We start from the raw sequence: 14,017 nt of genomic DNA, 5'->3' as shown, positions 1-14,017 counted from the left end.
TATTGTTACATGACCCCAATAAATATCTTTAATTTCCCAGCTCCTAATTTGAACCAATGCCCTAGTTTAGAGAGAAGAGAAAGTCACCAATCACTTACCACCTTCCCTGTGACATTCCTCTGTGATTTACTTTAGAACGCAGTGGGTTGGCACCTCCTTCTCAGCTCCACTCCTTTATACTGCCGCTAGTCTCACTGTGCTCCCTCTTGTCCCACTCCTTTATACTGCCGCTAGTCTCACTGTGCTCCCCCTATACCCACTCCTTTATACTGCCGCTAGTCTCACTGTGCTCCCCCTATACCCACTCCTTAATACTTCCGCTAGTCTCACTGTGCTCCCTCTTGTCCCACTCCTTTATACTGCCGCTAGTCTCACTGTGCTCCCTCTTGTCCCACTCCTTTATACTGCCGCTAGTCTCACTGTGTTCCCCCTTTACCCACTCCTTTATACTGCCGCTAGTCTCACTGTGCTCCCCCTTTACCCACTCCTTTATACTGCCGCTGGTCTCACTGTGCTCCCCCTTTACCCACTCCTTTATACTGCCGCTGGTCTCACTGTGCTCCCCCTTTGCCCACTCCTTTATACTGCCGGTGGTCTCACTGTGCTCCCCCTTGTCCCACTCCTTTATACTGCCGCTAGTCTCACTGTGTTCCCCCTTTACCCACTCCTTTATACTGCCGCTAGTCTCACTGTGTTCCCCCTTGTCCCACTCCTTTATACTGCCGCTGGTCTCACTGTGCTCCCCCTTGTCCCACTCCTTTATACTGCCGCTAGTCTCACTGTGTTCCCCCTTTACCCACTCCTTTATACTGCCGCTAGTCTCACTGTGTTCCCCCTTGTCCCACTCCTTTATACTGCCGCTAGTCTCACTGTGCTCCCCCTTGTCCCACTCCTTTATACTGCCGCTAGTCTCACTGTGCTCCCCCTTGTCCCACTCCTTTATACTGCCGCTGGTCTCACTGTGTTCCCCCTTGTCCCACTCCTTTATACTGCCGCTGGTCTCACTGTGCTCCCCCTTGTCCCACTCCTTTATACTGCCGCTGGTCTCACTGTGCTCCCCCTTGTCCCACTCCTTTATACTGCCGGTGGTCTCACTGTGTTCCCCCTTTACCCACTCCTTTATACTGCCGCTAGTCTCACTGTGTTCCCCCTTTACCCACTCCTTTATACTGCCGCTGGTCTCACTGTGCTCCCCTTTACCCACTCCTTTATACTGCCGCTAGTCTCACTGTGTTCCCCCTTTACCCACTCCTTTATACTGCCGCTGGTCTCACTGTGCTCCCCCTTGTCCCACTCCTTTATACTGCCGCTGGTCTCACTGTGTTCCCCCTTGACCTGCTCCTTTATACTGTCGCTGGTCTCCTTGTGGCGAGTCGAAGAGACTTAGTAGTTGGCAGGAAAAAAGACAGAGGCGCAAGGGGAGAGCCAACTGTGCAACAGCCCCAACAAACAAATTTCTCTGCAGCACCTGTGGAAGAGCCTGTCACTCCAGAATTGGCCTTTATAGCCACTCCAGGCGCTGCTTCACAAACCACTGACCACCTCCAGGCGCGTATCCATTGTCTCTCGAGATAAGGAGGCCCAAAAGGAAAAGGAAAGGTCTCCTTGTGTACCCCTTGACCTGCTCCTTTATACTGTCGCTGGTCTCACTGTGTACCCCTTGACCTGCTCCTTTATACTGCCGCTTGTCTGAAGACTGAAATGAAGTGAAATTTCATCACTTTGTGAATCTTTGGAGTCCTGTACCCCAGAAGGTTGTGTTTGCTCCATTATTGCATGTATTTAAGGCTGGGATAGACAAATGTTTGGTCTCTGAGGGATATGGGGAATGATGGGAAAGTCGAGTTGAGCCAGATGGTTAGCCAGGTCTATTCCTGCTTTTTCTTATGTTGTTACCATCACGTTCTGCTTTAAGCGAAATTATCCAAACTGTGTTTTTCAGTGACTTTGCCTCTATTCCCTTACAGCTCTCCTGAAGCCAAAGAAGCTCGAGGAGGAGGACCCACTGAGACGGACGGGGAAGCCATTTGGGGGTGTTATCCGGGATGCACGTCGGAGGTACCCAAAATACCTGAGTGACTTTAAGGATGCCATGAACCCACAGTGTATGGCTGCCATCATCTTCATTTACTTTGCTGCTCTCTCCCCAGCCATCACCTTTGGCGGATTACTTGGTAAGAGACTTCACCTCTGGCCACCCGTACATTCTAACAAACGAATTAGGAGCAGGAGTTGGCGACTCGGCCCCTTGAACCTGCTCCGCCATTCAACAAGATCTGATTGTAACCTTGACTCCACATTTCCACCTACCCCAGATAACCTTTCCACCCCCTTGTTTATCACGAATCTATCTACCTCTGCCTTAAAAATATTCAAAGACTCTGCTTCCACAGCCTTTTGAGGAAGAGAATTCCAAAGACTCATGACCCTCTGAGAAAAAAATGTCTCCTCATCTCTGTCTTAAATGGGCGACCCCTTATTTTTAAATAGTAACTCCTAATTCTAGATTCTCCCACAAGGGGAAACATCCTTTCCACATCCACCCTGTCAAGACCCCTCAGGCTCTGATATGTTTCAAACAGGTCGCCTATTACTCTTCTAAACTCCAGCAGATATAAGCGTAGCCCGTCCAATGTTCCCTCATAAGACAACCTTCCCATTCCTGGTATTAGTCTAGTAAACCTTCTCTGAATTGCTTCCAATGCATTTACATCCTTCCTTAAATAAGGAGACCAATACTGTATACAGTACTCCAGATGTGGTCTCACCAATGCCCTGTATAAATGCAGCATAACCTCCCTATTTTGTATTCAATTTCCCTCGCAATAAACAATAACATTCTATTAGCTTTCCTAATTACGTGCTGTACCTACATACTAACATTTTGCGATTCATGCACTAGGACACCCAGATCCCTCTGCATCTCAGAACTCTGCAATCTCTCACCATTTAGATAATATGCTTCTTTTTTATTCTTCCTGCCAAAATGGACAATTTCACACTTTCCCACATTATACTCCATTTGCCAGATCTTTGCCCACTCACTTAACCTATCTATATCCCTTTGTAGCTCCCTTATGTCCTCTTCACAAGTTACTTTCCTACCTATCTTTGTGTCATCAGCAAATATAGCAACCGTACCTTCAGACCCTTCATCCAAGTCATTTATATAAATTATAAAAAGTTGAGGCACCAGCACAGATCCCTGTGGCACACCACTCATTACATCTTGCCAACCAGAAAATGACCCATTTATGCCTACTCTCTGTTTCCTGTACGCTAGCCAATCTTCTATCCATCCCAATATGTTACCCCCTACACCATGAGCTTTTATTTTCCGCAATACCCTTCCTTGGATGTGGCACCTTATCAAATGCCTTCTGGAAATCTAAGTACAGTACATCTACCGGTTCCCCTTTATCCACAGCACCTGTTACTTCTTCAAAGAACTCCAATAAATTGGTTAAACATTGATTACCCTTTCACAAAACCATGTTGATTCTGCCCGATTACCTTGAATTTTTCGAAATGTCCTGCTATAACAACTTTAATAATAGCTTTTAACATTTTCCCTAAGACAGATATTAAGCTAACTGGCCTGTAGTTTCCTGCTTTCTGTCTCCCTGTTTGAATAAAGGAGTTACATTGGCTATTTTCCAATCTAATGGAACCTTCCCGAATCTCGAGAATTCTGGAAAATCAAAACCACCGCATCAACCTCTTGAGCCACTTCTTTTAAGACCCTAGGATGAAGTCCATCATGACCCGTGGACTTATCAGCCCAGAGCTCGAAGAATTTGTTCAGTACCATTCCCCTGGTGATTGTAATTTTCTTGAGTTCCTCCCTCCCTTCCATTTCCTGATTTAAAGCTATTTCTGGGGTGTTAATTATATCCTCTATAGTGAAAACCGATGCAAACGACCTGTTCAATCCATCTGCCATCTCCTTATTTTCCATTCTTCATTCCCCAGACTCACTTTTGATTAGACCAACGCTCACTTTGTTAACTCTTTTTAAAATATCTATAGAAAGTCTTACTATTTATTTTTATATTTCTAGTTGGCATTCTCTCGTACTCTAATTATTCCCTCCTTATCAATCTTTTAGTCATTCGATGCTGCTTTTTATATTCGGTCCAATCCTCTGACCTGCCACCTATCCTTGCGCAAGTAAATGTTTTATCTTTAAGTTTGATACCACCTTCAACTTTTTTAGTTAACAATAGTCTCCTTGGAATTTTTCTTTCTCGTTGTATCTATTCTGCGTATTCTGAAATGTCCCCTTAAATGTCTGCCCCTGCATCTCTATTGACCTATCCTTCAACCTAATTTGCCAGTTCACTTTAACTAGCTCTGCTTTCATGCCCTCATAATTACCCTTATTTAAGTTTAAAATACTAGTCTTAGACCCACTCTTCTCTCCCTCAAACTGAATGTAAATTTCAATCATATTATGATCGTTGCTACCTAGGGACGCCTTAACTATGAGGTCATTAATTAATCCTATCTCGTTGCACATCACCAGGTCTAGTATGGTGTGCTCTCTGGTTGGCTCCAGAATCTGCCATTCTAAGAAGCTATCTATTTTTTTATTTATTTTAAGATACAGCACTGAAACAGGCCCTTCAGCCCACCGAGTCTGTGCCGACCATCAACCACCCATTTATACTAATCCTACATTAATCCCATATTCCTACCACATCCCCACCTTCCCCCAATTCCCCTACCACCTACCTACACTAGGGGCAATTTATAATGGCCAATTTACCCATCAACCTGCTAGTCTTTGGCTGTGGGAGGAAACCGGAGCACCCGGCGAAAACCCATGCGGTCACAGGGAGAACTTGCAAACTCCGCACAGGCAGTACCCAGAATCGAACCCGGGTCACTCTAAAAACTTTCTATGAACTCCTCATCTGGGCCACCTTTGTCCATCTGATTTTTCCTGTCTATATTTAGATTAAAATCCGCCATGATTATCGCTGTACCTTTCTGACAGGCCCCCATTATTTCTTCCTTTCTACTCCATCCTACCGTGTTACTGTTAGAGTGCCTATACACCACTCCCAAGTGACTTCTTGCCTTTATCATTTCACATCTCGACCCAAACCGTTTCTACTTCCTGGTTTCCTGAACTTAAATCATCCCTCTCTATTGTGTTAATACCATCATTAATTAACAGAGCCACCCCTCCACCTTTTTCTAGCTTCCTGTCCTTCCTAAATGTCATGTGCCCTTCAATATTCAGGTCCCAATCTATGTTATCCTACAGCCATGTCTCTGTAATGGCTATCAGATCATACTTATTTATTTCTATTTGCGCTCTCAGTTCATCTGTTTTGTTTTGAATGCTATGTGCATTCAGATACAGAGCCTTTAGTTTTGTCCTTTTATTATTTTTGTAACCTCTAGCCTTGTCTGCTGATTTACTCTTCGAGTTGTACTCAGCGTCTCTTCCTGTCACGGTCGGTTTATCTTTTCCCATATTAATATCTTTCTCTTTTGCCTTGTCTCTACTCTTTGATTTACCACATCTTCCCAAATTTGATCCCTTGCCCTACTGTTTAGATTAAAACCCTCTCTACTTCCCTTGTTATGCGGCTCGCAGGAACACCGTCCCAACGGTACAACCCCCATTTTCTCCAGTATTTGTGCCAGTGCCCCGGCAACTGGAACCCACTTCTACCACACCAGTCTTTGAGCCATGCATTCATTTCTCTAATTTCATTTGCCTTACTCCAGTTTTCAGGTGGCTCAGGTAATAAATAATCTAGAGATTATTACCTTTGAGGTTCTGCTTCTTAATTTGATGCCTAGCTACTGACTATGCAGAACATCTTTCCTTTTCCTGCCCATGTCGTTGGTACCTACACAGACCACAACGACTGGATCCTCCCCCTCCCACTGTAAGTTCCCCTCCAGCCATTTGTTGTATATATTAATGATTTGGATTTAAATGTGGGAGGCATGATTGGGAAATTTGCAAATAACACAAAAATTGGCCACATGGTTAATAGTGAAGAGGATAGCTGTCGACTCCAGAAGGATATCAGTGGTTTGGATGAGTGGGCGGAAAAGTGATAATGGAACTCAATCCGGAGAAGTGTGAGGTAATGCATTTGGGGAGAGCAAACAAAGCGAGGGAATACACAATAAACCGGAGGATATTGGGAGGGATAGAAGAAGTGAGAGACCATGTTCACACGTCCCTAAAGGTGGCAGGACAGGTAGATAGAGTGGTGAAGAAGGCATATGGAATACTTTCCTTTATTGGCCGAGGTATAGAATTCAAAAGCAGGGATGTGATGCTGGAACTGTATAAAACACTGGTTAGGCCACAGCTGGAGTATTGTGTACAGTTCTGGTCACCACATTACAGGAAGGACATAATTGCTCTGGAGAGAGTACAGATTTACAAGAATGTTGCCAGGGCTGGAAATTTGCAGCTATGAGGAAAGATTGGATAGGCTAGTGTTATTTTCCTTGGAACAGAGGAGGTTGAGGGGTGACTTAATTGAGGTGTACAAAATTATGAGAGGCCTAGATAGAGTAGACAGGAAGGACCTGTTTCCCCTAGCGGGAGGTCAATTACCAGGGGGCACAGATTTAAGGTGATTGGTGGAAGGATTAGAGGGGACATGAGGATGAACTTTTTCACCCAGAGGGTGGTGGGTGTCTGGAATTCACTGCCAGGAATGGTGGTGGAGATAGAAACCCTAAATTCTTACAAAAGGTACCTGGACATGCACCTGAAGTGCTGTAACTGGCAAGGCTATGGACCAGGTGCTGGAAGGTGGGATTAGATTGGGCAGCTAGTTTTTTCAGCAGGTGCAGATATGATGGGCTGAATGGCCTCCTTCAGTGCCGTAATCTTTCTATGGTTCTAGCCCTGAGCAGATGTCCTGAACCCTGGCACCGGGCAGGCAACACAAGCTTCTGGACTCTCGCTCTTTGCTGCAGAGAACAGTGTCAATCTCCCCTCACTATACTGTTCCCTATTACCACTACTTTCCTTTTTGCTCCCCGCACCCCCCACTTGAACGGCTTCCTGTACCATGGTACCATGGTCAGTCTGCTCATCCACACTACAGCCCTCATTCTTGTCCATACAAGCTGCAAGAACCTCAAACTTGTTGCTCAATTGCAAGAGCTGAGGCTCCTCCACTCCTACCTTCTCGATTTCCTTACCTGCCTGACTCACAGTCACACCTTCCTGTCCCTGACCACTGACCAAAACAGACAACCCTATCCTGAGGGGTATGCCTGCCTTCTGGAACAAAGTGTCCAGGGAACTTTCCCCCTCCCTGATATATCACAGTGTCTGCAGCCCGGCCTCCAGCTCAATGACTCTGAGCCGAAGCTCCTCAAGACAATTACTGCAGACATGGTTGCCATGGATTGTCGTGGCATCCAGGAACTCCCACATACTGCAGCCATGACACATCACCTGTCCTGCCATCTATATTGTGTTCATTAAATTGAATTTCCTTATCTGAAATTATAGTTCCCCTCCTTATCGATGTCCCTTCTTCACACTCTGTCCTCTCCAGCAGCACTCGGTGCAGACAAGCAGCACTGACAGTCCCTGAATTTATACTCTCTGAAAACAATGGTGTCAGCTTTGCTAGATTTCAGAAACCAGTTTAAGCTAGATACCTAATTAACTAACAGCTACTCTGAGAGCTTGTATACCCCTGTTGAAAACTGTAAGAAACTTAACTTGCCTCTTAACTTAAATAGTAATTTTAATTAATCGCTAAATGTAAACAAAATAAAAACCATGTTTTGGTAACAGAGGCACTGGAAGAGAGCAAAAGTTTCATTTCTATAGCGCCATTCACAAGCTCAGGACGTCCCAAAGCACTTTATAGATAATTAACTACTTTTCACGTGTAGTCACTATTGTAGTGTATTCAATGCAGTAGATCTTACAAACTGCAATGTGATAATGCCTAGATAATCTGGTGTCTTAATGATATTGGTTGAGGGATAAACCTAATTCCAGCGGTGTGCTATATGGTTGACTATCAAGGGCCTCTGAGCAACCAGGGTTGGGCACTAAACATTGCCTTGCTAGTGACATCTGGCTCTCAAGAACAAATAGTAAAGAATAAAGGAGCTCCCAATAGACCAGCTGCCAGTTTACTGTTTTGTGGAGAGAGGGTTGCACAGATGGTGAACAGCAACCATACCTTTATCGTTAGAGAATGCAGCAAACACAAAAATCCCTAAAGCATGTGTTGCATCAGTCGTGAATTTGTTCAGGGTTTGTCCCACTTAATGTTCTGGAGAGTTCTACTTTCTGGTGTCCCTGCGGTAATTGGATGAGTACAGGGTGAGGATTGAGTGTGATGACTCCACTGTTGAATATCCTTACAATACATAGTGTCTGAGCTGGCACATGAAGAGGAGTCACCTTGGGTAATGAAACTGAGGCAAGATAGCACCGTGAGCCCAATTTAAACTTAGCATTAATGAAGGGCAGCTCATCAGTACTCTTGGACTTTTCATAAAGTAGCATTGATGTGTTCGTGGGGGTTTGCTGTGTAACATTTACAAGAGTGTGGGTGTTTGTTGTGTGATATTTACCCGAGTGTGAGTGATTGTGTGTTTGTTGTGTGATATTTACCCGAGTGTGAGTGGTTGTGTGTTTGTTGTGTGATATTTACCCGAGTGTGAGTGATTGTGTGTTTGTTGTGTGATATTTACCCGAGTGTGGGTGATTGTGTGTTTGTTGTGTGATATTTATCCGAGTGTGGGTGATTGTGTGTTTTCTGTGTGATATTTACCCGAGTGTGAGTGATTGTGTGTTTTCTGTGAGATATTTACCCGAGTGTGGGTGATTGTGTGTTTGTTCTGTGATATTTACCCGAGTGTGAGTGATTGTGTGTTTTCTGTGTGATATTTACCCGAGTGTGGGTGATTGTGTGTTTGTTATGTGATATTTACCCGAGTGTGGGTGATTGTGTGTTTGTTGTGTGATATTTACCCGAGTGTGAGTGATTGTGTGTTTTCTGTGTGATATTTACCCGAGTGTGAGTGATTGTGTGTTTGTTGTGTGATATTTACCCGAGTGTGAGTGATTGTGTTTTCTGTGTGATATTTACCCGAGTGTGAGTGATTGTGTGTTTGTTGTGTGATATTTACCCGAGTGTGAGTGATTGTGTTTTCTGTGTGATATTTACCCGAGTGTGAGTGATTGTGTGTTTTCTGTGTGAGATTTACCCGAGTGTGGGTGTTTGTGTGTTTGTTGTGTGATATTTACCCGAGTGTGGGTGATTGTGTGTTTGTTGTGTGATATTTACCCGAGTGTGAGTGATTGTGTGTTTTCTGTGTGATATTTACCCGAGTGTGAGTGATTGTGTGTTTGTTGTGTGATATTTACCCGAGTGTGAGTGATTGTGTTTTCTGTGTGATATTTACCCGAGTGTGAGTGATTGTGTGTTTGTTGTGTGATATTTACCCGAGTGTGAGTGATTGTGTGTTTTCTGTGTGATATTTACCCGAATGTGGGTGATTGTGTGTTTGTTGTGTGATATTTACCCGAGTGTGGGTGATTGTGTGTTTGTTGTGTGATATTTACCCGAGTGTGAGTGATTGTGTGTTTTCTGTGTGTTATTTACCCGAGTGTGGGTGATTGTGTGTTTGTTGTGTGATATTTACCCGAGTGTGAGTGATTGTGTGTTTGTTGTGTGATATTTACCCGAGTGTGGGTGATTGTGTGTTTGTTGTGTGATATTTACCCGAGTGTGAGTTATTGTGTGTTTGTTGTGTGATATTTACCCGAGTGTGAGTGATTGTGTGTTTTCTGTGTGATATTTACCCGGGTGTGGGTGATTGTGTGTTTGTTGTGAGATATTTACCCGAGTGTGAGTGATTGTGTGTTTGTTGTGTGATATTTACCCGAGTGTGAGTGATTGTGTGTTTTCTGTGTGATATTTACCCGAGTGTGAGTGATTGTGTTTTCTGTGTGATATTTACCCGAGTGTGAGTGATTGAGTGTTTGTTGTGTGATATTTACCCGAGTGTGAGTGATTGTGTGTTTGTTGTGTGATATTTACCCGAGTGTGAGTGATTGTGTGTTTTCTGTGTGATATTTACCCGAGTGTGAGTGATTGTGTGTTTTCTGTGTGATATTCACCCGAGTGTGAGTGATTGTGTGTTTGTTGTGTGATATTTACCCGAGTGTGGGTGATTGTGTGTTTTCTGTGTGATATTTACCCGGGTGTGGGTGATTGTGTTTGTTGTGTGATATTTACCCGAGTGTGAGTGATTGTGTGTTTGTTGTGTGATATTTACCCGAGTGTGAGTGATTGTGTTTTCTGTGTGATATTTACCCGAGTGTGAGTGATTGTGTTTTTGTTGTGTGATATTTATCCGAGTGTGAGTGATTGTGTGTTTGTTGTGTGATATTTATCCGAGTGTGAGTTATTGTGTGTTTGTTGTGTGATATTTATCCAAGTGTGGGTGATTGTGTTTTCTGTGTGATATTTATCCGAGTGTGAGTGATTGTGTGTTTGTTGTGTGATATTTACCCGAGTGTGAGTGATTGTGTGTTTTCTGTGTGATATTTACCCGAGTGTGAGTGATTGTGTGTTTGTTGTGTGATATTTACCCGAGTGTGAATGATTGTGTGTTTGTTGTGTGATATTTATCCGAGTGTGAGTGATTGTGTGTTTGTTGTGTGATATTTACCCGAGTGTGAGCGATTGTGTGTTTTCTGTGAGATATTTACCCGAGTGTGGGTGATTGTGTGTTTGTTGTGTGATATTTACCCGAGTGTGAGTGATTGTGTGTTTTCTGTGTGATATTTACCCGAGTGTGGGTGATTGTGTGTTTGTTGTGTGATATTTACCCGAGTGTGGGTGATTGTGTGTTTGTTGTGTGATATTTACCCGAGTGTGAGTGATTGTGTGTTTTCTGTGTGATATTTACCCGAGTGTGAGTGATTGTGTGTTTGTTGTGTGATATTTACCCGAGTGTGAGTGATTGTGTTTTCTGTGTGATATTTACCCGAGTGTGAGTGATTGTGTGTTTTCTGTGTGAGATTTACCCGAGTGTGGGTGTTTGTGTGTTTGTTGTGTGATATTTACCCGAGTGTGGGTGATTGTGTGTTTGTTGTGTGATATTTACCCGAGTGTGAGTGATTGTGTGTTTTCTGTGTGATATTTACCCGAGTGTGAGTGATTGTGTGTTTGTTGTGTGATATTTACCCGAGTGTGAGTGATTGTGTTTTCTGTGTGATATTTACCCGAGTGTGAGTGATTGTGTGTTTGTTGTGTGATATTTACCCGAGTGTGAGTGATTGTGTTTTCTGTGTGATATTTACCCAAGTGTGAGTGATTGTGTGTTTTCTGTGTGAGATTTACCCGAGTGTGGGTGTTTGTGTGTTTGTTGTGTGATATTTACCCGAGTGTGGGTGATTGTGTGTTTGTTGTGTGATATTTACCCGAGTGTGAGTGATTGTGTGTTTTCTGTGTGATATTTACCCGAGTGTGAGTGATTGTGTGTTTGTTGTGTGATATTTACCCGAGTGTGAGTGATTGTGTTTTCTGTGTGATATTTACCCGAGTGTGAGTGATTGTGTGTTTGTTGTGTGATATTTACCCGAGTGTGAGTGATTGTGTGTTTTCTGTGTGATATTTACCCGAATGTGGGTGATTGTGTGTTTGTTGTGTGATATTTACCCGAGTGTGGGTGATTGTGTGTTTGTTGTGTGATATTTACCCGAGTGTGAGTGATTGTGTGTTTTCTGTGTGATATTTACCCGAGTGTGGGTGATTGTGTGTTTGTTGTGTGATATTTACCCGAGTGTGAGTGATTGTGTGTTTGTTGTGTGATATTTACCCGAGTGTGGGTGATTGTGTGTTTGTTGTGTGATATTTACCCGAGTGTGAGTTATTGTGTGTTTGTTGTGTGATATTTACCCGAGTGTGAGTGATTGTGTGTTTTCTGTGTGATATTTACCCGGGTGTGGGTGATTGTGTGTTTGTTGTGAGATATTTACCCGAGTGTGAGTGATTGTGTGTTTGTTGTGTGATATTTACCCGAGTGTGAGTGATTGTGTGTTTTCTGTGTGATATTTACCCGAGTGTGAGTGATTGTGTTTTCTGTGTGATATTTACCCGAGTGTGAGTGATTGAGTGTTTGTTGTGTGATACTTACCCGAGTGTGAGTGATTGTGTGTTTGTTGTGTGATATTTACCCGAGTGTGAGTGATTGTGTGTTTTCTGTGTGATATTTACCCGAGTGTGAGTGATTGTGTGTTTTCTGTGTGATATTCACCCGAGTGTGAGTGATTGTGTGTTTGTTGTGTGATATTTACCCGAGTGTGGGTGATTGTGTGTTTTCTGTGTGATATTTACCCGGGTGTGGGTGATTGTGTTTGTTGTGTGATATTTACCCGAGTGTGAGTGATTGTGTGTTTGTTGTGTGATATTTACCCGAGTGTGAGTGATTGTGTTTTCTGTGTGATATTTACCCGAGTGTGAGTGATTGTGTGTTTGTTGTGTGATATTTATCCGAGTGTGAGTGATTGTGTGTTTGTTGTGTGATATTTATCCGAGTGTGAGTTATTGTGTGTTTGTTGTGTGATATTTATCCAAGTGTGGGTGATTGTGTTTTCTGTGTGATATTTATCCGAGTGTGAGTGATTGTGTGTTTGTTGTGTGATATTTACCCGAGTGTGAGTGATTGTGTGTTTTCTGTGTGATATTTACCCGAGTGTGAGTGATTGTGTGTTTGTTGTGTGATATTTACCCGAGTGTGAATGATTGTGTGTTTGTTGTGTGATATTTATCCGAGTGTGAGTGATTGTGTGTTTGTTGTGTGATATTTACCCGAGTGTGAGCGATTGTGTGTTTTCTGTGAGATATTTACCCGAGTGTGGGTGATTGTGTGTTTGTTGTGTGATATTTACCCGAGTGTGAGTGATTGTGTGTTTTCTGTGTGATATTTACCCGAGTGTGGGTGATTGTGTGTTTGTTGTGTGATATTTACCCGAGTGTGGGTGATTGTGTGTTTGTTGTGTGATATTTACCCGAGTGTGAGTGATTGTGTGTTTTCTGTGTGATATTTACCTGAGTGTGAGTGATTGTGTGTTTGTTGTGTGATATTTACCCGAGTGTGAGTGATTGTGTTTTCTGTGTGATATTTACCCGAGTGTGAGTGATTGTGTGTTTGTTGTGTGATATTCACCCGAGTGTGAGTGATTGTGTTTTCTGTGTGATATTTACCCGAGTGTGAGTGATTGTGTGTTTTCTGTGTGAGATTTACCCGAGTGTGGGTGTTTGTGTGTTTGTTGTGTGATATTTACCCGAGTGTGGGTGATTGTGTGTTTGTTGTGTGATATTTACCCGAGTGTGAGTGATTGTGTGTTTTCTGTGTGATATTTACCCGAGTGTGAGTGATTGTGTGTTTGTTGTGTGATATTTACCCGAGTGTGAGTGATTGTGTTTTCTGTGTGATATTTACCCGAGTGTGAGTGATTGTGTGTTTGTTGTGTGATATTTACCCGAGTGTGAGTGATTGTGTGTTTTCTGTGTGATATTTACCCGAATATGGGTGATTGTGTGTTTGTTGTGTGATATTTACCCGAGTGTGGGTGATTGTGTGTTTGTTGTGTGATATTTACCCGAGTGTGAGTGATTGTGTGTTTTCTGTGTGATATTTACCCGAGTGTGGGTGATTGTGTGTTTGTTGTGTGATATTTACCCGAGTGTGGGTGATTGTGTGTTTGTTGTGTGATATTTACCCGAGTGTGAGTTATTGTGTGTTTGTTGTGTGATATTTACCCGAGTATGAGTGATTGTGTGTTTTCTGTGTGATATTTACCCGAGTGTGAGTGATTGTGTGTTTGTTGTGTGATATTTACCCGAGTGTGAGTGATTGTGTGTTTTCTGTGTGATATTTACCCGAGTGTGAGTGATTGTGTTTTCTGTGTGATATTTACCCGAGTGTGAGTGATTGAGTGTTTGTTGTGTGATATTTACCCGAGTGTGAGTGATTGTGTTTTCTG

The 14,017-nt window shown here is 43.2% G+C and overlaps 1 protein-coding gene across 10 annotated transcripts in view; it reads left to right on the top strand.

Annotated features, from left to right (window-relative positions):
* Positions 1-14,017, top strand: part of LOC137369700 (anion exchange protein 2-like) — a 405,213-nt gene that overhangs the window by 323,786 nt on the left and 67,410 nt on the right. For all 10 annotated transcript variants that reach the window (XM_068031052.1, XM_068031042.1, XM_068031050.1 and 7 more), the window contains one exon: positions 1,968-2,174. In XM_068031052.1, the coding sequence (XP_067887153.1) occupies positions 1,968-2,174 (207 nt within the window). The remainder of the gene's footprint in view (positions 1-1,967; positions 2,175-14,017) is intronic.

Source organism: Heterodontus francisci, chromosome 5 (genome assembly GCF_036365525.1).
Source record: "Heterodontus francisci isolate sHetFra1 chromosome 5, sHetFra1.hap1, whole genome shotgun sequence".
Lineage (NCBI taxonomy): Eukaryota > Metazoa > Chordata > Chondrichthyes > Heterodontiformes > Heterodontidae > Heterodontus > Heterodontus francisci.
The sequence above is the reverse complement of the archived record's forward strand: the minus strand, read 5'-3'. Positions and strand labels throughout refer to the sequence as shown.